Source organism: Chrysemys picta, chromosome 7, assembly GCF_011386835.1.
Source record: "Chrysemys picta bellii isolate R12L10 chromosome 7, ASM1138683v2, whole genome shotgun sequence".
NCBI lineage: Eukaryota > Metazoa > Chordata > Testudines > Emydidae > Chrysemys > Chrysemys picta.
In genome coordinates, this window is record NC_088797.1 from 51481192 (window position 1) to 51505318 (window position 24127).

Below are 24127 nucleotides of genomic sequence, written 5' to 3' on the forward strand. Positions count from 1 at the left end.
AGTCCTGGATCATCTAGACCTAAGGAACTAAACTCAACAGCAGCTGTTTCTTGCGCCTCCACCACACTCTTCTCTGATCTACACTTTTCTTCAGGAATGTGCATGGTTACATCCATTTGAGATGGAGATATGGATGCTGCAGTAGCTGCCAAGTCACCTGCACTCTGACTAACTGGAAGATCAGGCATCTCCTCACCACTCACATCCTCATTGGGGCTGGAAGGCTCACCTTGAACATTTGTCTATGTATCTCAGGAGAGCTCCTTCCTGCTTAGATAGAAAAGCTTCCTTTGCTTGCTTGCTTTTTCTGAATGCTGCCCCAGAGGGGTGTGTTCTGTGCCAGCTATAGTGGCTCTCAACACTCAGTTGAAGGGGACAAATAAGCAGGCTGGTAGCAGGGCCTGAGTGAGGGAAGATATCAGCATCTTAAGGGCCTAACTGGCTCCTACTACTTCAGTTGACTGCCTGTTCTTCTCAAGTGGGTTCAGGGAAGCAGAAGGAAACAGGAAGCTCTCTGAGAAGCTGGTGTTAATCAGTCCAGGCTCCTGGGGGTGCTAGAGAGGTACATAAGAGGCTCCTCCTCCTCCTCTCTCTCTCTCTCTCTCCCTGCAGCTCCTGCTGCTTTCTGTTATTCGCTCTCACCTTTTCTTCTGCCTGCCTGTTGTATCTCTTGTGCCCTCCTTCCTCCAGCAAAGCACTCCACCATCTCTGTGCATCTAGAGCAGAGAGAATATATATGCACCAGCAGCAGACACAATTTTCTACACTCTGGGTTCTAGGAGCACACTCCCCCCCCCCCCCCCCAGTCTGGCACCTGAGCTCCGTTCGCCTCATGGTAAGGCCAGCCCTGTCCTGCCCTTCTCTGTATTTGACGCCCCTGGCTCTGGCCTCCGGCTCCTCTCCCCGGCCACATCTCCAGCTCGCCTATCAGCTTTGTTTTTTGGCTTCTGGACCCTGGCTCCAACCTATGTCTCTACTTTCAACTATGTCCCTGAGCATCCTGTGGTCCTAATTCTTCATGCCAGCCTATCTCCGCTCTAACCTCCAGGTCTGGCCATCCCTATGGCTCTGACCATAAGGCCCAATCACCCACGTCCTGGGCATGATCCTTACAGTGACATGGACAAAGCTGGTTTGCATAAATCACAAGCACTTAAGTAGGGCTATTGATTAATTGCAGTTAACTCTCGCAATAAACCCAATAAAATTAACCGCGATTAAAAAAAAAGAATCGTGATTAATCATAGTCTTAATCGCACTGTTAAACAGTAGAATACCAATTAAAATTTATTAAATATTTTGGATATTTTTCTACATTTTCATATATATTTGATTTCAATTACAATGCAGAATACAAGTGTATATTTTTTATTATAAATATTTGCACTGTAAAAATGATAAAATAAATACCTCTACCCTGATATAACATGAATTCGGATATAACACAGTAAAGCAGCGCTTCGGGGTGGGCGGGGCTGAGCACTCCGGCGGATCAAAGCAAGTTCGATATAACGTGGTTTCACCTATAACGCAGTAAGACTTTTTTTGGCTCCCGAGGGCAGCGTTATAGCGGGGTAGAGGTGTAGTATTTTTTCAATTCACCTCATTCAAGTACTGTAGTGCAATCCCTTTGTCCTGAAAGTGCAACTTACAAATGTAGATTTTTTTTGTTTGTTTTGTTTTGAGTGCAGTTATGTAACAAACAATGTAAACCTTCAGAGTCTACAAATCCACTCAGCTCTACTTCTCTTTCAGCCAATCGCTAAGACAAGCAAGTTTGTTTACATTTATGGGGGATAATGCTGCTCTCTTCTTATTTACAGTGTCACCAGAAAGTGAGAATAGGCATTTGCATGGCACTTTTGTAGCCGGCATTTACGTGTCAGATATATTAAACATTTGTATGCCTCTTTATGCTTCAGCAACATTCCAGAGGACATGTTCCATACTGATGACGCTCATTAAAAAAATAATGCGTTAATTAAATTTGTGATTGAAGTCCTTGGGGAAGAATTTGTATGTCCCCTGCTCTGTTTTACCTGCATTCTGCCATATATTTCATGTTATAGCAGTCTCGGATGATGACCCAGCTTGTTGTCAAGGCTGGGAGATTGTGAGTGACAACAGAACTCAGTTCATATGTGTCAAGGTTCCTTCCCCACTCTGAACTTTAGGGTACAGATGTAGGGACCTGCATGAAAACCTCTAAGCTTCTCTACCAGCTTAGATCTGCTTTTGCTGCCACCACTCCCAATGTGCTAATTCCCTTCCCTGGATAGCCTTGAGAGACTTCTTCACCAATTTCCTGGTGAACATCGATCCAAACCTTTGGATCTTAACACAAGGAGAATTTAACCATCCCCCCTCCTTTCCCCCACCAGTTCCTGGTGAGTCCAGATCCAACCCCTTGGATCTTAAAACAAGGAAAAATCAATCAGGTTCTTAAAAAGAAGGCTTTTAATTAAAGAAAAGACAAAAATCATCTCTGTAAAATCAGGATGGAAAATAACTTTACAGGGTAATCAAATTCAAGGAGCCCAGAGGAACCCCCTCTAGCCTTAGGTTCAAAGTTACAGCAAATGGAGATAAACACTCTAGCAAAAGGAACATTTATAAGTTGAGAAAACAAAGATAAAACTAACATGCCTTGCCTGGCTGTTACTTACAAGTTTGAAATATGAGAGACTTGTTCAGAAAGATTGGGAGAGCATGGATTGATATCTGGTCCCTCTTAGTCCCGAGAGCGAACAACCCCCATAACAAAGAGCACAAACAAAAGCCTTCCCCCCCCCCCCCCCCCCCCCGCAGATTTGAAAGTATCTTGTCCCCTTATTGGTCCTTTGGGTCAGGTGTTAGCCAGGTTACCTGAGCTTCTTAACCCTTTACAGGTAAAAGGATTTTGGTGTCTCTGGCCAGGAGGGATTATAGTATCGTACACAGGAGGGGTGTTACCCGTCCCTTTTAGTTATGACAACATCCAAAGAGTTTCAGTTGTTTGTCAAAAGAACAAACATGCCACATTAGCTCCAGCCTGCCACAGATGGATTAGTGGAAAGGTTTGTCTAGACATTCTAGCAAGTGACCCATGCTATGACTGGGGTGAAAGTAAGTCAGGACACTTACCGGTATGGGACCGGGGGGGCCTCTGGCCCCCCGGAAGGGGCGGGGCTGTGGGCAGAAGGGATGGGGCTGGGGGGGTCAGCATCCCCCAACCAGCCCTTCCAGGCCACCTGGCCTGCGCTGCCCGGGGCTCCCGTGTTGATTTAAAGGGCCTAGGGCTCCGGACGCCGCTACTGTGCTAGCGGCAGCAGCGTCCGAAGCTCCGGGCCCTTTTAAATCACCAGCCCCAGGGCAATTGCTCCCTTTGCACACACACACACACCCCCGCCCGTTGGCGGCTGCATGGGGGGCAAAAGGGGCAGGGACATTAAAGTGCTGCAGGGTCCTTTGCCGCGGCAGCACTTTACTGTTGCTGCCCCTCCCCTCCCCCCACCCCCCGGAACATTAGAGCATTGCTGCAGCAGCGCTTTAACGTCCCTGCCCCTTTTGCCTCCCCTGTCGGCAGACCTGCCAGTATGGACCCTACCAGCAGAGCCGCTGACGGGGGAAGGGGCAGTGACGTTAAAGCGTTGCCTCTTAAAGTAGCAGCGCTTTAAGGACGGTCCTTTGCCACGGCAGCAGTTTGAGGATCCTTAAAGCACTGCTGCAGCAAAGGGCAGCGCTTTAAGTTTGCTGCCCCTTTTCTCCCCACAAGCAGGGCACCAACAGGGGAAGCAAAAAGGGCAGGGACATTAAAGCGCTGCCATTGCAGCGCTTTAATGTGGGCTGGGTATGGGCCGGTGTGGGTTCTTACTGGTACGCCGTACCGGCTCACTTTCACCCCTGGCTATGATCCATAAGGGTAGCTTACAACACAAGACTGCATATTTTCTATTTGCCTGTAGGAATGCACCTCATGCTGCTACAAATCAGACACCAACAAGGATGTTTTGGGGACATAATTTAAGATAACACCTGGACTTCTTAAAGCCTGAGCTAGAGAGTGAGTTCACAAGAAACAGTGTGATCAGATGGGTCACACCTGACTGCACAGCTTTCACGTGGGAGAAAAAGTAGTAGTAAGAGATGATCAAGATAATTGGTGGAAAACTGGAGTGATTGTGTCACAAACTGGTCCCCTGCCTTAACGGGTAGAAGTGACACCAAACATGTCCTGGAGAAGACACAGAAACGCTTTTGAGCACAGGTTCAGCAGGATGTTTTACACCCGTGACACCTGTTGAAAATACTGAGCCTACAATACAACCACAGACAGTGACTTGTGATCGCACCAGTGAGCCTGCAGGTGACCCTGGCTCTACAGAGCAGGGAGATGTTGCTGAGACAGCTGCACAAGAAATACAGTTGCTGTTCCAGATCCTGCTGTGCTGCCTGTCTTTCTGATGCTGGGTCCTGGAAGAGTGCTGTTCACTGCCTTAATGAACTGATGATTTGCCTAAAGCAGTGGCTGGGTTGTCATGTCCTTAATATTGACATCTAGACAAAAGATCAGGTCCAGGCTGTGCCCAGCTGGGTGGGCTCACCAGAGATGAGGACAGTCGTTTGTGGGGGGTTTGTCTTTGCAGCCTTTTTGACATGAATGTTGAAATCTCCCAGAATGACCACCATTGTCAGTGAGTTCCTTCGTGAACCCTTTCGTCTTTGGTCTGTAAATGAGCATAACATCTGTGTTAGCTTTGGCTCTTGTTTCTAGTGTTAGATTAATGAATTTGAATGACCTTGTCTTATCTGAGGCACCTTTCTTGGATTTATTGTTTGTAGAAGAGATGGATGCAGTGCTGTTTGCCTTCTTGTCCTGTCTGGGTCTGTGATGTACCAAGTCTTCTGGGGGTGTGAGGGTGACATACCAGGGTACAGTGCAGATGAGTTGGGGGCTGTGTCACCCCTGCCCTGCAACCTTGGGTGCCTCACAATGCCTTGCTGAAGTAGGAATCTGGACTGCTCACAAACAGCCTAACAGCATACAAGCCACACCCTGAGTGTCTGTATGTAACTGCAGCCCACCAGCCGCACTTGGGTTATATTCCAGCTCTTACCATCCTGGGTTATATTGCAGAGTGACCCCAACATACCCCCAGTCCCGGATTTCCCCCAGAAATATATGTCCTGTACCACCCAGCCCTCTCCTGGACAGTACAAATATTTTAAATTTATTATTCCTTTAAGGGAATAATATGCCAGCTTATTATCTCAAATAGTTATTCAGACACTTCAATTTAAACACACTGGATTAGATAAAACAGTAAAACAAAGTGATTAACTACAACGAAAGAGATTTTAAGTGAGTACAGGTAATGAGGCATAAAAGTCAGAAATGGTTACAAAAAAAATAAAGATAAGACATTTACTAATGCCTAATTTAACAAACTATCATAGATTCAAGCAAAGTTTCTCACCACATGCTCCAGCTATTTTACTGACCAAACTCTCAGGTCAGGACCCCTCCCCAGAGTCCAAAGCCTGCTTCCTTTGTCTCTTCAGGTATAGAGAATGTGATAGGAAAGGAGTGTTTGTCCCTCCTTCTTATGGTTTTTGAACCTGTTTGAACTTCTTTGTCTTACCTTCCTGCTTGATGACTCTGTTTACTGGTTCAATGCAAATTAAGTAGAGCACACATTCCTTTGTTTAGGACAGGCCTGTTTGCAGACTTCTCTTGGCACAGGGCTATGGGGATTGGAACCTGTGTTAACATTCTACTGTATGGTTTTGCTATAACTTCACATACAATGTTGCCACACATATTTTACCAGGACAATACTGCCCAGCAATTACGACTTTTCAATGATACCTTAAAAGGCTTCCTTTATATGAAGATTAAAGGGTGTGAATTCAGGAGTGTGTTCTGTCCTGAGAGGTTAGGTGGGCTAGCACAGGTCTCCCGGCATCATCCAGCCTTGAAGATGCAGGCTAGATCAGGGGATTCATCACTGGCAAGGTCATGGGTGTTGGAGATGGAGCTTGCATTGATTGGTGTCAATATTAGTTCAGGTAGCTCTGTGTGCCTGCTTTGGGCCCATGCCTAGCTAATGTTCCCAGGCAGTGGAGAGGTGGTAGATGGCTGGAATCTGATTTCTTAGGTCTGCTCTGCTGGTTCCTGGGACAGTTCCTCCCAACATGGGCTGGGATAGGTGAAGTATCGGGCTGTGCCATTGGACACTCCAAGTGGAGGAGAGGTGGTCTGACTCGCTGGGGTGGTTGGATACCTTTTGGTGCTAAGGCCTGGTTGAGTCCTGGGAGTGGGTGGAACTGGAGCAGTCAGTCCTGGGGAGTAGTGGTGGGTGTGCTGCAAGCATGATGCTAGGTAAAGTCCATTCCAAGCAGAGGAGGGGAGTTAATGGCATTAGACACCCATTTCCTTGCTGCCCTTAGCTGGCTTTCCGGGGTGCAGGGGAGATGGCACTTCCAATGTAACATGTGAGTTTCAGCTGTAAAAAAAGCCCTCCTGCCCCAGAAGATGATGGCAAAGCCTGGAGAAGCAGGACTGAGGTCCAGAGCTCCTTCCCCGTAAGAAAGGCAGTGTCCTATGGGAGCCTCAGCCCAGGTGGGGGCTCCTATGCTGGATGGAGGAGTTGCAGCCTCACTTTTACATTGCAGCAATTCTGTCTGGTGCTGGAATTTCCCCAAGTGCAAGGAAGCTCCTCCCACCGCGGCGGGGCAAGTGTGCTGCTGAGAGCCACAACAACCGCAGGTGCAACGTGGAGGTGGCACCCAAGCAACCTTAACTCTTCCCCCCCCCCACCAAGTGCATCCTCCTACCTGCCCTGCATCCCGTAGTGTATGCCCCTTGCAGCATTGGTTGGGTAGCTGGTGGCACACAGATAGCTCTTTGATGCTAGGTTTGATGCATGCTACCACACTGACCTCTGCTCTGACAGCATGATTTGGGCATCAAGGTAGCAGTTAGGGAAGCCGATCCTTGCATCTCCCTCCCAGAAGGTAACTTCTTGCCAGCACTATCCCCACATGGGGCAATCTGGGACAGTCCTAACAGGGCCCATGCTGATTCGTTCCTCAGGGAGGAATTCTGTGAAATATTCAGGGCCAAAGAGAAGACGACGGGAAAGCTCTACACGTGCAAGAAGTTCCTGAAGAGAGATGGACGGAAGGTGCGGAAGGCAGCCAAGAATGAGATCATCATCCTGAAAATGTGAGTCACTGTACCTTCCCATCCTGGGGTTTGAGCCTGAAGTTCTCAGCATTAACAGCATGAGTCCCTGCTGTGTATACTACAGGAGTAACTCTGTTAGCTACCAGCTGTAGTAGACTCTTCTGTGGACCAGCCAACAGAGGGGGACAAATGTACCAGTGGGAGCTAGGTCTGCTGAAGCCATGACATGACCTGACCAGGCTCCACTAACCCGGTCTCCTCCTAACGGGCCCCCTGCTCAGGGCATTCCTGCTGACAACAGGTCTTTTCTACATGTAACTGCATTTTTCCGTCTGTGGGCCCCCAATGTCGCCTGCTTTGATGCTGGGAAGGCTGGGTAGGGCAGCCCCATGACACCTTTTGTTGTGCCTCTGATCCCTTGGGCTAGGCTGACCTAGCACTGCATCTCACTCACAAGCTGACCTCTATGTGTGACCAGTGCCAACTTATAGAAAAGCCCTTCCTTCTTGGGACATGCCCACAGTACCCTTTGCCAGTCAATGGGTACTCTTTGCCTCCCCCAGTGCAGGCAGTATAGTGGGGACTGAGAGGGGAGACAGGATGTGTGCTACAGCGGGGAGATGAGGCTAGACACAGAGGGTAGCCTGAGTTTCCCCTATCCCCACAGCCCTGCCCATGTGGCTATGTGGTCAGGCGTATCCAATGTCCCCCTCCCTTAGGTGCTGGCAGTCAGCTTCATCCTCACGCCTGCTTGTTCTGGACATGCAATGCATGTTGCTCAGTCCCAGCAGGCATGGTGCCAGACTCCGGGTTGGGTTAAGGTGGGCACAGAGGGGAGGTCTGGCCTAGGCGTCTGGCCAGTTCGAGGCAGAGTCCAGCTGGTGTGACAGCCCCCAGGCCAGCCTGACTCCGAGGTGGGGGCACCAGGGGGTCCTGGCAGAGCTTGGGGTTGCGGCAGGATCCCTGGTCCCCACCCACCAGTCTCCGTCCTGCTGCTGGGTGGGTGGGGCCAGTTGTTGACACCTTCAACCAATCAGGCAGCTTCTGTGTCTCCAGCTCCTCCCCCTCCTCCGATGGGAGACCCTGAGGGACTGTGGGGGGAGCCAGAGCAGCTGGCGGAGCCAGCCACAGATGAGTGAGGGATCTTGCCCAGCCTGTGTGATGCTAGGTGCGCTCCCTGCCCTGTCCACTGTCGTACCCAGCTCTCCCGTGGCTCGGCCTTCCTTCTGACCTGCACGGCTCTCACAAGAGCCTCCAGCGCCCGCCCTGCCCTAGTGGGAGCAGAGTAGGGAGCAGAGTCTGTGTCCTGGCACAGGCAAGTACCCCAGGGATGTGGTGCTGCGCTGGGCAGAGTCCGCTAACCCCGTGTTCTCTCGCTCTGTGCCCCCAGGGTGAAGCACCCCAATATCCTGCAGCTGGTGGACGTGTACGTCACCCGCAAAGAGTACTTCATCTTCCTTGAACTGTAAGTTAGTTCTGCCTGGTACCTGGCAACTGCAAGATTGGCCCCAGCTGGCTCTGACAGGGCCCCTGCCCCTCCCCAGAGAGACCCTGGCTCTGAGGTCCAGAGGGAGCTTGCTATGGCTGTAACCCCTCCACTGCTGCTCCCCAGGCACGTGTCTGGGGCAGCCACACCAGACGCCCCCTGGGTAATTCCCAGAAGCCCCTTTCTCCTTCTGGGAGGCTGTCTCCATGCAGACCTGCCCCACAAAGCTGGCCTGTGTCCCCTGCTGGGCCTGCTCTTGCCCCATGGCCAGATGCTTCACTCGTTAGCAGGTCAGTCTAGAGGCAGCTCCTGCTTAGAACTGCAGCTCAGCTGTGGGCCAAGGATTGGCCATGTGCCACAGCCAGGGCAGCTTATGGCCAGCAGCACAGGACTTGCTGATCTCCATGTATAGAGGGCTGGAGCCCTCAATTAATCCAGGTCTGGGATCCTTCATTATCCCACGGGCAATACAGGAGAAAGAACCATGCTGGGAAGGTCAGAGGATCTGTGGTGACTCACTCTGGAGGCTGATTCGTGCTCCTCGCCAGATTCAGCTGCAGCCTGCCGTGGGGAGCTGTCAGGAATGGTCAAGTCCCTGCTGTGAGCGTGCTTCCTGGGTGGGCGAGGATTGGCCAACTTCACTGAAACTCTTGAAAGCAGGCACTTGGGCGTTTCAGCTGAGCACCCAGAAATGCAAGGGCTGCTGCATAGCATTACCTGTAGCGCTAAGATCTGGCACTCTGATGAGACACGTGCTGTGTCCTGCCTCTGGCTGGGCTGGACCTCTGGACAGCTCCTCTTCCCTTGCCATGCCTCCTGCCTTTCCTAACCAAGCCCGGGACCCAGCTGCCTCTGCAGCCTGGGGCAGCTGCTATTGATGGATGGGGAAGGTTCTGAGACCCTGCAGCATCTGGGGTGCTCATGCGGGTCTTGGGGTGCTCTAGCCATAGCATGGGGGGTGTTGGGTACAAGGCCTGTCCCTCAGGGCAAAAGCCTGACCCTGCTGCTCTCTCAGGTATGGGCTTTTTCTCCCACTGCAGGGCCACAGGCCGGGAGGTGTTTGACTGGATCCTGGATCAGGGTTATTACTCTGAGCGGGACACCAGCAATGTCATCCGACAAGTGCTGGAGGCCGTCGCTTACCTGCATTCGCTCAAGATTGTGCACAGGAACCTCAAGGTCAGTCATCCGGCTCCCCCACTGGCCTGCATGCCCCGGGATGGTCTGTTACCTGCAGGCCCCATCTGCCCTCACAGTCCCCAGCCATCATGAGCAATCGAGCTCTAACGGGGGTCCCCACTCTCATTCCTCTCCCGGGGATGCGGCTCTGGGGGCGCACCTCACTGTGCTCCCCAGTAGGTGCTGCTTGGCCCCATAGCCTGGCTCCCTCCTGCAGGCTGGTTGGTGGCTCCCCGGCCTGGTGTAGCTTCTCTATATGGCAAATGGCCTGTTCTCTGAGTCATTCTCCCCTGAGGCAGGACGGGGTGCTGGCTGACCCACAGAGCCCTGTGGGAGAGACACCCCCTTGGTGCCCAGGGATCATTGACACCCACACACACAGCAGTGTGCCCATTCCTGGGATGGGTTGTGCTCTCTCCTTCCACTCCTGCCCTTCTCTTGGCATGCGGACCTGCAGCTGGAGAACCTGGTGTATTACAACCGCCTGAAGAACTCCAAGATTGTGATCAGTGACTTCCACCTGGCAAAGCTAGAGAACGGCCTCATCAAGGAGCCCTGTGGCACCCCAGAGTATCTAGGTAAGAAACAGTGAGGTGGGCATCAGGGGGCATTTGGCAAGGGGCAGCAAGGGACAGGCTAGACAAGAGAGGGCACAAAAATTAAATATTTTTTTCTCAAAAACTAAGGGTGAGCCACAGAGTGAGAAGCTGCCCCCAGAGCCCATTCCAGTGGCTCAGTAATCCAAGCCGGTCCTCCTCCCTCACCCCCCCCGGCCCAGGGGCTGCCCCCAGAGCCCATTCCAGGGGCTCAGGAATAGTTAAAGGCTGGATTGTGCCCTGAAGCATGAGGGCAGAGATCTCTTCCAGCCTTTTGCTTCTCCCACCTAAGAGCAGAATTTCTGACCTGGGACTGGTGGCTAAATAGGATCCATGCACATTCTCCTGAGCTCCTCCTCACTTGCCTGCCCCCTTCCTTCTCCACAACCCTCCTACCAGCGTGTTCAGCCCAGGATTGCTCCAGCCAGGCCTCCTTTCACACGCCATCCTGTTTCCTCTGCAGCTGTTCTGGCCCTTTCACCCTCCTCCAGGGGAGAAGTCACTGGCTCTGCATGCACACAAGACCCTTCTGGGCATGGCGCTGGCAGGGGCTTTCTCCCTGCAAAGATCTGAGCTCCCTCTCCTCGACGGAAGAGGTTCCCACAGTTCACAGAGAGCGTGGGCATAGTAACCCGGGAGCACTGATGGGCAGCTCAGAAATGGGGCAGCTGCCCACAAAGAGGAGCAAGGCCAGAGCCCTCCAGGAGCTAAGAGCACTGGAGGTGATCAGGCAAATTCACTCAGGTTGTAACACCTGCAGAGAGCTTCCCCCACTGGGAGAGAGGCTCACACCGGATTCTCCAGGGACCAAGAGACACAGGAGGGTTTTTGGTTATATAGCCTGAGTTACACTGGATTCAGAGCCTTCCTCCTGACTCCACTAACGGGTAGGACCTCTGGTCTATGGCAGACCCTGATCCCTAGCTAGGGCTGGAAGGACTTTGGCTCACTGAGGCCCCACACAACTGTGGGCTTGTTCTGAGCAAAGGATGTTATGAACTGGGTAGCACAAGAAAATCCCATGATGGCGTTTGAAGGGCCGCTCACCTGCCCAAGCCCATGCTGGAGCTTGAGGACTGCTAGTAAGCTTAAGTATCGGAGGGGTAGCCGTGTTAGTCTGAATCTGTAAAAAGCAACAGAGGGTCCTGTGGCACCTTTAAGACTAACAGAAGTATTGGGAGCATAAGCTTTCGTGGGTAAGAACCTCACTTCTTCAGTGAGCTCGAGTGTAGGTTCTTTTCCTCTCTGTGATGCTTTTCCCTCAAGAATCAATGGGCTTGCTTCACAAGGGCCAGGTGGTAACGTCACCGTGGCAGTTATACTGTGTACCAGCTTGGGGAGAAGAGTGAGGCAGGCCTGCTGAGGCAGCCTGTCTCTTGCTGGGGAAGTCACCATGTAGGCAGAGAGCCGAACAGCTTGGAAATATCCCAGTGAGAAGGGAGAGATGTGGGTCTCCGCCCAAGAGAGGCAACGGCTGGGGAAGCCAGGAGCTGAGGCTGGGTGCCCGTGCTAGCCCACAGAGGGGGAGTCCAGGCACAGTCTTGTGGCCAGAGAGACTCTTCCCGGGCCAGGAGATTCGCTACCAGCTGCAGTGTGGACATGCCCAAGGTAAGGCCCAAAATGGCAGGCAGAAGGGAGCAGGGAAATGAGACATAGCCCTAGCAAGCCAGATCCTAACTGGCACTTGTACCACTGCTGCCATGGGAACGTCCAAGGTGGGGGCTGCTGTGCGTAATGGGCTGAGCACCCGCTGGCAGCACTGCACAGGGCACCAGGACCTGTGGAGAGCCCAAGACGGAGCTCCTGCCACTGCCTGGGCGTGGGGCTCACCTTGCTGTTGGGCCGTTGCAGCTCCGGAGGTGGTGGGACGCCAGCGGTATGGACGGCCTGTGGACTGTTGGGCTATCGGTGTCATCATGTACATCTTGTAAGTATGGGGAGGGGAATGCAGAGTGGGGTCCTGGAATTCTGAGCCTGGCTTGCAGGGGTTGGGGGCTGGCTGAGGATGGGGCCGGCCAGAGACTGGGCCAGGGAGCAGAAGATGGGCTTGTGGGGGGGATTGTGGTTGGAGAGATGAGTATGGGGTAGAGCCAGAGGCTGGGCCAGGAAGCTGATATTGGGGGGGATAGGGATGATGGACACAGACTGGGCTGTAGAGTCAAGGACATGGTGGAAGGGTGACAGCCAGAGGCCACATCCAGGAAACTAGCTGAGAGAGTGAGCCAACAACCAGGGCCTGGGCCTGGACTCTGGGGAAGAGGGCCGGAGACCAAGGGGGCCCTGAGGAAGAGGGCCGGAGACCAAGGGTTCCCAGGGAAGGCATCCAGAGGGGCCCCGGGGAAGGGGGCCAGACACTCAGTGCCCTGGTCCCAGTGTCCCTTACGCAGCGGTCCAGCCTGCCCACAAGGCGGCAGTGATGGGGTAAGTGGAGCCGCAGTGTAGTCAGCGCTGGGCCAGGCCAGGCGTACTCACTGCCCTGACGTTCTCATCCCATGCAGGCTGTCGGGGAACCCACCCTTTTATGAGGAGGTGGAAGAGGACGACTATGAGAACCACGACAAGAATCTATTCCGCAAGATTCTGGCCGGCGACTATGAATTCGACCCGCCTTACTGGGATGACATCTCCCAGGCGGGTGAGGCTCGCTCGCCTGGGGGCACCGCTGGGCACCTGGCTCCAGAACCAGCACGATGTTCGCTCCGAGTCCCACTCACAAACCCACCCCTGAGAGGCAATGGAACGGAGGAGCCCATGTGGGCGAGACTCACCCTCACGCAGCCCCTGCAGAGCCCCCGCTGCACGGACCCCACACACTCCCACCCTCCCTTGAGAGACCGCTCAGTGGGAGAGACAAAAACAATAGTTCCTGCCAGTCCTGCTCTATGGCAACCCCAACCCAGTCCTCGTCACTTCCCCCTCACCCCTCCTGTCCTGTTCTACTTAATCCCAAACTGTCCTCATCCCTACCCTGCCAGCCCTGTTCTGTGGAACCCCAACCCTGTCTCCCTCCCCCTCGCCCCGCCCCAGCCCTGTTGTACAGGATCCCAACCTAGTCCTCGTCCCATCCCCGCCAGCCCTGTTGTATGGGATCCCAACCCTGTCCTCATTCTGCCTCCGCCAGTCCCGTTCTATAGGACCCCAACTCCATCCTCGTCTCCTCCCCGCAGCAGCCCCGCTCCACAGGACCCAAACTCCATCCTTGTCCCACCACCCCACCAGTCCTGTTATGTGGGACCCTGGCCAAACCCATCTTCATCCCACCAGCACCACCAGTCATGTTCTATGGGACCCCAGCCCTGTCCTCATCCGCATCCTTGTCCTGCCCCCACCACCCCTGTTCTATGGGGACCCCAACCTGTCCTTGTCCTGCCTCCGCCAGCCCTGTTCTATGGGACCCCAACTCTATCCTCATCCTGACCCGCCAGTCATGTTCTGTGGGACCCCGACCCCGTCCTCGTCCCACCCCGGCCAGTGCTCTTCTACAGGATCCTAACCCCATCCTCGTGACCCCGCCCCCCACCAGTCCTGTTCTGTGGGACGCCGGCTAAGCCCATCCTCATCCCACCCCCGCCATCCCTGTTATATGGGACCCCCAACACCATCCTCATTCCGCCCCCTCCCCCCCCCGCCGGTGCTGTTCTATGGGACCCCAACCTGTCCTCATCCCACCCCGCCAGTGCCACTCTACGGGATCCCAACCCCATCCTCATCTTGCCCCTGCCAGCCCTGTTCTACATGGATCCCAACCTTATCCTCTTCCCCTGCCCCCACCCCACGCCAGTCCTGTTGGACGGGGCTCCAACTCTGCTTTGTCCTGCCGCCGCCAGCCCTGTTCTATGGGACCCCAACCCCGTCCTCCCCCAACCGCCAGGCCTTTTCTACAGGGTTCCAGCCCCGTCCTCGTCCCACCCCCACCAGTTATGTCCTACCAAGCCCCAACCCCGTCCTCGTCCCCCCCACCAGTCCTGTTCTCTGGGACATCGGCCAACCCCATCCTCATCCCACGCCCACCAGTCATGTTCTACAGGAACCCAGCCTGTCCTCATACCGCCTCCACTAGCCCTGTTCTGTGGGACCCCAACCCCATCCTCGTCCCGCCCTCACCAGTCCTGTTCTCAGGGACCAGGGGTGAAAGTAACTTAAAGGACTTACCAGTACGCTGGAGTCCTGAGCGGGGGTGTGGCCTCAACCGGAAGAGGTATGGCCTCAACCAGAGGAGGTGGGGCCCTTCAATATTTAAAGGCCCTGGGCCTCTGGCTGTGGCTGGGAGCCCCAGGGCCTTTAAATCACCCTGGAGCTACCAGCTGAAGAGGCGGCTGCGAGCCCTGAGGTGCAAGGGTGAATTAAAGGGCCCAGAGCTCTGGCCACCACGGGGAGCTCCGGGCCCTGTAAAGCGCCGCCCTAGCCCTGCTGCTGGGCTTGTGCAGGGATTTAAAGGGCCTGGTGCTCCTGCCACTGCGGGTTGCCCCGGGCCCTTTAAAGTGCCGCCGGAGCTCTGGCAGCGGGGCTCAGGCTGCACTTTAAAGGGTCCGGGGCTCCCCATGGCGGCTGGAGCCCCGGGCCCTTTAAATCCCCTCCGGGGCTCCGGCAGCCGGGCTCGGGCGGGGATTTAAAGAGCCCAGTGCTCCGGCCACTGCAGGGAGCCTTGGGCCCTTTAAAGCACCACCTGAGCCCCGCTGCCGGAGCTCCAGCGGCGCTTTAAAGGGCCCAGGGCTCCCCCCAGCAGCTAGAGCGTACCGGCCCGTACTGGCTAACTTTCACCTCTGTCTGGGACCCAAACCCTGTCCTCATCCCGCCCCCACCCTTCCCGTTCTGGGGACCACAACTCCATCCTTGTCCCACCCCCACCAGTCATGTCCTACCAGGCCCCAACCACGTCCTTGTCCCCGCCACCAGTCCCATTCTATGGGGATCCCCACCCTGTCCTCATCCCTCTGCCAGTCCTGTTCTATGGGACCCCAACCTTGTCCTCATCCCACCTTTGCCCGCCCTGTTCTATAGGGACCCCAACCCTGTCCTCATCCCGCCTTCACCAGCCCTGTTCTATAGGGACCTAACCCTGTCCTTGTCCCACTCCCACCAGTCTCGTTCTGTAATACCCGTCCTTGTCCTGCCTCCGCCAGCCCTGTTCTACAGGATTCCAATCCCATCCTTGTTGTGTCCCTGCCAGTCCTGTTCTGTGGGATCCCAGCTAACCCTGTTCTCATCCCACCTCCACCACTCCTGTTCTACAGGACCCCAACCCTGTCCTCGTCCTATCCCCCCAGTCCTGTTCTACGGGGCCCCAACCCCATCCTCGTCCCATCCCCGTAAGCCCGTTCCATGGGGATCCCAACCCCATCCTCCTCCCACCCCTGTCAGTCCTGTACTACGGGATCCCAACCCCGTCCTCTTCCCCACCACCAGCCCTGTTCTACGGGGCCCCAATCCTGTCCTCATCCCACCTCCGCCAGCCCTGTTCCATAGGGACCCCAACCCCATCCTCGTCTCGCCCCCGCCAGTCCTGTTCTGTGGGACCCCCACCCCATCCTCATCCCACCTCCACCAGTTCTGTTCTACACGACCCCAACCCCATCCTCGTCCTCCCCCCGCCAATCCTGTTCTGTGGGATCCCAACCCCATCCTCATCCCACTCCCGCCAGTCCTGTTCCACAGGATCACAACCTCATCTTTGTCCCACCCCTGCCATTCCTGTTGTCATGACCCCAGCCCCATCATCGTTCCGCCTCCACCAGTCCTATTGTATGGGATCCCAACCCTGTCCTCGTTTTCCCCCCCTCCCCTCCCCCGGCCCGGCCTGTTCTATGGGGCCCCAATCCCATCCTCGTCCCCACCAGCCCTGTTCTACAGGGTCCTAACCCCATCCTCTTCCCGTCCCTGCCAGTCCTGTTCTACGTGGACGCCATCCCCTCCCCCTTCTCAGCCAATCCTATGGGGGTTGGTGGCTGTCCAGGGAGTGCTGTCCCTGGATTGGGGGGCGTGTGGGAGGCAGGGCACGGTGGGACGGGGCCTGCTCCAGGAGTGAAGGCCCAGTCCTCATCCCGGCTGCCCTGTGGGAGAGGAGTTGGATAAGAGCTGTCCGAGCAGTCTGTGCGAGCCTGGCCCCTGGCGAGAGCAGTGACCAGCCGTGATGGGCGCATGCTCCCTGCCCTGCACAGACCTTTCCTGGCGACCGGTCAGTAGAGCCCCACGTCACCCCTTCCTCCAGCAGAGCAGCCAGCTGTGGGGGGGCTTTCGTTCCCCTCCATTCCACGCCAGCCCCAGCTCCTCTGGGGATGAGAACAGGAAGCTTGAGCGTCCACTACCCGCCACAATCCCCTTTCAGGCCATGCCCTGGTGCATGGCCAGCCTGAGCGCTAAGCGCCTTCTTCCCACTTGCTGTCTCCGCAGCTAAGGAGCTGGTGACCCGTCTGATGGAGGTTGACCAGGACCAGAGGATCACAGCTGAAGAAGCCATCTCCCACGAGTGGTAAGGCAGCGCTGGTAACTCCAAGCAAGGGGCCTTCTCCTGGCAGGAGGACCCTGGAGGGATAGAGGGGACACTGGCTAGTATCGTGGGAGTTGGGAGGGACATGAGAGCCCAGCTCCACTTACTGGTGCCAGGGGAGGGGCTGGGTGCAGGCTGGGTGGGTGGAGCACCCCATGGGCCCCCTGGCTTAGGGGTGGAAGCAGAGTGCAGGTGCATGGTGCCAGGAGGGCAGCTGCAGGAAGCTGGTCATTGACGTGTGTTTCCACTTCCAGGATTTCTGGCAACGCTGCCTCAGATAAGAACATCAAAGATGGTGTCTGCGCTCAGATCGAGAAGAACTTTGCCAGAGCGAAGTGGAAGGTACATGGCCCTCACCCTGTGCTGCGGCTCAGGTGCTCCAGCGGAGCAGAGTCCCTCCCACCCATGGGGAGCCCTGAGCAGAGCAGAGAGGAGATCTCATCCTCAGGGCCGGTGCTACCATTAAGGTGAACTAGGCGGTTGCCTAGGGCGCCAATATTTGGGGGCGCCAAAAAGCGGTGCCCCCAATTTTTTTTTTTTTTTTTACAGCGTTCCTCCCCGAGTGCGCAGTCGCCGCTCCACTTCTCCCGCCTCCCAGGCTTGCAGTGCCAATCAGCTGTTTGGCGCCACAAGCCTGGGAGGAGAATTAGAATGGGAGCGGCATGCTTGGGGAGGAGGCGGAGCAGCGGTGAACTGGGGTGGGGAGGTGCCGCACGGCTCCCCGGGCTGGGGTGGGTGGGGAGCTGCCGCAGGGGTGCCTCAGGGCGGAGGGCGGAGCTGCCACAGGGCTCCCCACCCCAGCTCACCTCTGCTACGCCCCCTCCCTGAGCACGCCGTCACTGCTCCACTTCTCCTGCCTCCCAGGCTTGCGGCACCAATCAGCTGTTTGGCGCCACAAACTTGGGAGGGGAGGAGAATTAAAGCGGGGGCGGCGTGCTCGGGGAGGAGGCGGAGCAGAGGTGAGCTGGGGTGGGGAGCTGCCGCACGGTTCCCTGGGGTGGGGGGGTGCCTTAGGGCAGGGGGAGGAGCTGCCGCGGGGGGGTGCCGCAGGGCGGGGAGCTGCCGCAGGACTGGGGGAGGGGGGGAGGAGCGCAAGGTGGAAGTTTCGCCTAGAGCGCGAAACTTCCTTGCACCGGCCCTGCTCAGCCTCTCCCTGCACTGTGTTCTCCCCAGTCAGGATAGGAAGGGTGATATGGGGATAGGGAACTGGCCTGGGGTTGCACAGATCAGTGGTCAGTTCCCAGCTAAGCCACCGATTCCCTGGGCCAGTCACTGAACCTACCCTGGGTCTCAGTCTCAGTCCCGCTCTGGACCAGAGGGTTTGGTGTGGTGAGAGGATCTTGCAACGACGGGTGCAGAGAAGACAGGAGAGCCAGGTGAGTACTGAGACAGAGAGATCTCTAGTGTCCCGCTCTCAGGCAGGGCTAAGAAACCAGCCTGTCAGCAGGCAAAGCTGCTTCCGCTGAGGCCCCAGCCCCAGTGCTGTGGCTGTCCGGGGAGCTGCCAGGAAGGGATCCGTCAGGTGAAGGGCCCCAGAGGAAGGCAGGGGATTAGTATGCCCAGAGGGGGCTTGAACTGGGCGTTTCCAGACCTAGTTGCCACTGGGTTTCTTTCTTGTTTAACCTTCACTCTGTATTTCCTGGCTTTGTAATGCTCAGGTCTCACACAAACCCTCCGATAGCAAGGTCCTGTAATAGCCAACATTGGACACTGCTTCAGTTTCCCTAGAGTGTCATTGTGGTGACCTAGCCCTCTGGAGAAGTCTGAAAGAGCCACCACTTCCAGGGTAATCAGAGTCTGTCCATGCCCCTTAACAGGGCGGCAGCCTACGGAGAATCTGTGTGCACTCCCTGCTGAGAGTATGCGGGGCCCTAACAACTGGGCTGTCAGACCCCTTAGTCCAAACTGCCCTGTGTCCATCTCAGAACCTCTCCCTATGCTCCCACCCACCCCTGGCTGGCCAGAGCTGCTGTCCTTGGGATCTTCTCCAGTCTGCCTGGACCACAGGCCTGCACCTCTCCTCCACCTGGGAGGGTGAGCCGGGTTTGGCCCAGCTGAGCCCCAGCCTCCTTAAAGAGCCAGCTCACCCTAGGACACCTCCCCAACCAGAGCATTGACCCTGAAAGGAGGCTCCTCAAAGTCCCCTAAGGGCTTCACTGTTGCTATTGATTTGCATGGTTGGAGCCCTGATACTGTGGTGATGGGTGTGGTATGCAAGACCAAGGCAAACAGGCATTATGACAACATATGATTCTGGGGTAACTGCAGCATCCCCATAATGTCTGTTCCCTTTGAGGCCTGGTCTACACTTAAAATGTAGCAGTGCTCAGAGGTGTGAAAAAATTCACCCCTGTGACAATGCGGTTCTGGCGGAACCCAACTGAGAGTGCCAACTCAGGACAAATTGCTTAAACAGGGCAGTTGCAGCCCAAGGCTGGGGTATTTTCCACCTCTAAGGCAAACCAAACCAGCCAGACTAAGGGAACTTCGGTCTCACCCCACTGGCTAACCGCAAGTCTCTCAAGCAATCTCCTTAGACACTCCAGTTTCCCAGTATAACCACCAGTGCCACTCGTACGGGGACAAATGGTTATGAAAACCAGTACCCAAGTAAAAGAAAAAGGTTCTCCTGATCCCAAAGGACCAAGCCCCAGACCCAGGTCAATATACAAATCAGATCTTTCCCACAAATCACGCTGTTGCCAATCCTTTAGAATCTAAAATCTAAAGGTTTATTTATAAAAGGAAAAAGATAGAGATGAGAGTTAGAATTGGTTAAATGGAATCAATTACATACAGTAATGGCCAAGTTCTTGGTTCAGGCTTGCAGCAGCGATGGAATAAACTGCAGGTTCAAATCAAGTCTCTGGAATACATCCCCCGCTGGGATGGGTCCTCAGTCCTTTGTTCAGAGCTTCAGTTTGTAGCAAAGTTCCTCCAGAGGTATGAAGCAGGATTGAAGACAAGATGGAGATGAGGCATCCACCTTATATAGTCTTTTCCAGGTGTCAGAATACCTCTTTGTTCTTACCATGGAAAATTACAGCAAAATGGAGTCTGGAGTCACATGGGCCAGTCCCTGCATACTTTGCTGAGTTACAAGGCGTATCTGCCTTCTCTCAATGGGTCCATTGTATAGCTGATGGTCCTTAATGGGCCATCAAGCAGGCTAGGCAGAGCTAATCTCAGCTTGTCTGGGATGTCACCCAGAAGCATAGCATAAGTTTGCCATACAGACAGTATAGAGCCAATATTCATAACTTGGACCACAAAACTGATACACACATATAGACAGCATAATCATAACCAGCAAACCATAACCTTGTCCTAGACACCCCATTTGACCCCCTTTATACCAGATTTGGGTGCCACTACAGGACCTTGGTTGCAACAATGATCTATACGGTCCCAGTTTATGTCAATAACATCACAACCCCCAAGGGCTGTAGCTAAGCCAACCCAACCTCCAGAGTAGACCCTTCGTTTAACCTGGCTACCACTGTCTGGGGAGGCAGGTTCCCTGCAGCAGGGGTAAAACCCTTTCCAGCGATGGAGGAAGTGTCTACACTAGGGCAATCAGCAGCAGTGCTGCAGCTGGAGCATTTGTGGTGTATCCCCTGAGTCACTGATCATATAGCTTGGCTCTCACCCCTACACGCTGCACTTGTTTGAGGAGATGCAGGGCTGGGAAGGAAGGGGACAGGCAGAGGGGCACGGAGCAGTGGGCAGGATGGAGGGGGAGGTGGGAGCTCATTGCGTGGGCAGAGGGCTGTTGCGATGGTGAAAGGCCACCCATGCCGTAGTGACCGACGGGATTCCTCCCGTCCCCGCAGAAAGCTGTGCGAGTGACCACACTCATGAAGCGACTCCGTGCACCTGAGCAGGCTGAGCTGGCAAAGCCAACCCTGCCAGCTGCCGCCACGCCGGACAGTGCCGCCTCGCCGGCCCCCACCGCCACCCCGCAGCCTACGGCCGCTGCCGCACCTGACAACACCGCCCCGACGGTGGGAGCCCCGTCTACGTGTAATGGAGAAGAAGCCACTGCCCCCAGTGCTACCCCCGAGGCCTGGACCGAGGAGACCGGCTGAGCAGGAGGGACGGGGTGGGGAAGCACTGGATCTCTCATTGTACATAGTTGCTGGCATGGTATCCAAATCTCCCCTGGCTCTCTGTCTGTCCCTGCTGTGTGCCTATCTGTCTGACTCTGTCTACCCCCAGCTGGGCCGCTGCAGAGAGCTTCTATTTAATATGTTCCTGAACCTGGAGCGACCCGATAGGCCCAGGTGGACAGACAGAGGCAGAAGCAGAGCCCCTTGCATGGAGTTTTCTCTCTCTCCTTTGCTTTTCTTTTCTCTGTCTCCTTTGGTGGCTTTGTTGGTTTCCTTTCCTCACTGGAGGCGGCTCTCTCAGTCTGCCCACTTACTCACCCACCTGATCCCCCATCGCTGGGCCAAGTGAGGGGAAACTGGCACATCAGGATCAAACACAACCACCCTCCGGAGTTCCAGATCCAATTGTTTCCATACCCAGCACTTGTGTGTGTGTGTGTGTGTGTTTACAGACAGCTGCATGTATGTGCTGTGTGTCTATTGCAGTGTATGTGTCTCCAGACATGGGGCATTTGTGTGGGTGTCCATAAGAATTAGTGCGTGTCTGGGTGTCTGATTATGCATCGGTGTGTGTGTGTGTGTATGGGTCTCTGGGTGGGTGGGTATGTCCATATGTGTATCCATGGGTGAACAAGTGTGCGTGTATTGGGTGCATTCACCTGGGAGTGGGGAGAGAAGCAATCCCGAGCCATTTAGAGAAGGATTTGAGCACCAGTCTGGAGAGCAGCAGCTGAGCTGAGCCGGCTGGGGGGATGGGGTGACAGGGAGGTGAGGAGGGCTAGAGATTCAAGTGGCCTAGGGCAGGGAAGCTGCACTTAGATCCCAGATAAAGCTTCCCATGCAATTGCTGGCACCGGTGGGACTCCCTCTCCCATGCCCACAGGTTCCTGTTGAATCATAGAAGATTAGAGTTGGAAGAGACTTCAGGAGGTCATCTAGTCCAACCCCCTGCTCAAAGCAGGACCAACCCCAGCTAAATCATCACAGCCAGGGCTTTGTCAAGCCGGGCCTTAAAAACCTCTAAGGATGGAGATTCCACCACCTCCCTAGTAACCCATTCCAGTGCTTCACCACCCTCATTGGCTTGCTTGGAGCTTTGGGAGATGTGCAGAGAGCCAGTAGCCTGGGTGTCCCTCCTCCCTGCTGTAACGGTGGCATCTGGCCCTGTGGACTGCAGACCTGCCTTCCTCCCTGTGGGTAAGGGAGATGCCTGAGCACCAGTGCTGCCTCACCCTGGCCAGTAGGCACTGGGGATGTCCTGTATCTCCCTAGTCTGCATCCACAGCAGGCTCCAGGAGGGGCTGGATCCACGTGGGGGTGAGACACACCAGCCCTGCACTCTGCTCTGCTGCTTTAGAGCCTGAACCCAAGGCAGATACAGACCAGACTCCACTCACAGTAGCATCCTCCCAGCGTGACAGTTTTGGTCTCACTGCTGCTCCTGCAGGCTCACTGGTGTCACTGACAGCAATGGCCCTGCTGCCAGGAGCTGTGGGCATCAGGGATGACTGTGGTGGCTCAGTGTGTGGAGGAGCCCAGCATTTCTGCATCACAGTCCCTGCTGGAGCGGCCCTGGGAGGAACAAGGGGGCTGCTGGGAACGTCCAAGGGGCTGCAGACCCCTCACAAGAGGTGCCTCTCTAACTGTCCAGTGGCCATCACAAACCCCTCATGGCCAGGGGCTAGAACCGCAGCCCTGCTGAGAGCTGGCCCTCCAGTCGCCTGTGTGTGCTGATCCAAAGGGGTGCGGGAGCCCTGGGTTGGCCTGTCGGAACAAGGGGGAGCAGGGAGGGGTTGGGGGTTGACTCATCGTCAAAGCACTGTCCTATGCCTCTTCCTACAACAATAGTTTTGCCGTTGTGTTTGCAGCCCATGTGTGACAGCACGCAGCATGTCTATGGGAGCAGTATGGTGTATGCATGAGACTTACGCAGCAGAGCTCTGGTCCTGGCTTTGGCTGTGTGAGATTCAGCCCTTGCTGGGTGTATTTATGGAGGATCTGGGGGTGGGAGTGCTGTATGTACATATATACTCTTACTGTGTGGATGTGCAAACATGATAACCCCCATGTGCTCTGTTCAGCACTGTGTAGTCTTGTTTCCTCCCAGAGGCTAAACCTGGGGCACATAGAGAATCTGTACTGTGGAGGCTTAAGCATGGGCCCATCCAGTCCAAGCAGGGCTTTCTTGACTGTAGCTCTGGACGGTGGCCCCTTGCAGAGTTGTGTTCCCTTGCCCCAACCCTGAGCTGACAGTTTGCAGAACTAGGGCCGGCCTTAGGGAAAATGGCGCCCTGGTGAACTTGTATTTTGGCACCCTGGTCTCTCCTGCCTCCTCTGGCCCCTAACCCATCCTCCCTGGCCCCCACTGCCTCCCCCAACCCCTCCCCCATCACCCCTGGATCAGCCACTAGCAGAGCACATTTTACCATTTTAGGATGGGGATGAACACTGATTGAACAGTAAGGTTGTCAATCAGGGTGGCGTGATACGAATGTGGCCTCTGAAACAGAGTGGATCCAAGGCGATGAGATGTTCAGTGCCTGGCTCATTGAGCCCAGGGCTGGCTCCAGCTTTTTTGCCACCCCAAGTGGTGAAGGGGCGGGGGGGGAATGCTTGGAGCGGCAGCACTTTGGTGGCAGCTCTACCGCGCCGCTTCATTCTTTGGCGGCAATTTGACAGCAGGTCCTTCGCTCCAAGAGGGAGTGAGGGACCCGCCGCTGAATTGCCGCCAAAGACCCGGATGTGCCGCCCCTTTCAATTGGCCACCCCAAGCACCGGCTTTCTTCGCTGGTGGCTGGAGCCGGCCCTGATTGAGCCACTCTTCTGCTCCCACCCCCAATTGCACTTCTCCCTCATTGCCTCAAGCTCCCTTCTGTGGCCTCGCACCCCAGCCCTGCCCCACTCCTTGCCTCTTACCCACGGCACGCACCCATAATGCTGGCCCTGTGCAGAACTGTAGCTGCAGGGGACTTTGGGGCACATGGTCCGCTCCAGTCTTCAGCCCCATAATAGTGCCTAGCCCATGGAGCCAGCCCTGCCCAAGGAGACTTGCTCTGGGTTTGCTTTGTGCTGGGCTGTCTGGGGATATGGCAGTGGAAATTG

At 55.4% G+C, this 24127-nt stretch overlaps 1 protein-coding gene across 2 annotated transcripts in view; it reads left to right on the forward strand.

Annotated features, from left to right (window-relative positions):
• The window catches only part of CAMKV (CaM kinase like vesicle associated), a 51773-nt gene extending 28670 nt beyond the window's left edge, over window positions 1–23103 (forward strand). Inside the window, exons 3-11 of one of the 2 annotated variants that reach the window (XM_005289334.5) lie at window positions 7076–7207; window positions 8559–8633; window positions 9695–9833; window positions 10291–10411; window positions 12281–12356; window positions 12928–13064; window positions 16820–16898; window positions 17171–17258; window positions 20750–23103. In XM_005289334.5, the coding sequence (XP_005289391.1) occupies window positions 7076–7207; window positions 8559–8633; window positions 9695–9833; window positions 10291–10411; window positions 12281–12356; window positions 12928–13064; window positions 16820–16898; window positions 17171–17258; window positions 20750–21004 (1102 nt within the window). In that variant the 3' untranslated portion in view covers window positions 21005–23103. Of the gene's footprint in view, window positions 1–7075; window positions 7208–8558; window positions 8634–9694; window positions 9834–10290; window positions 10412–12280; window positions 12357–12927; window positions 13065–16819; window positions 16899–17170; window positions 17259–18210; window positions 18347–20749 lie in introns of those variants that run through there. The other variant, XM_042850031.2, reaches the window with a different exon arrangement.
• The last annotated feature ends 1024 nt before the right edge of the window (window positions 23104–24127 follow it).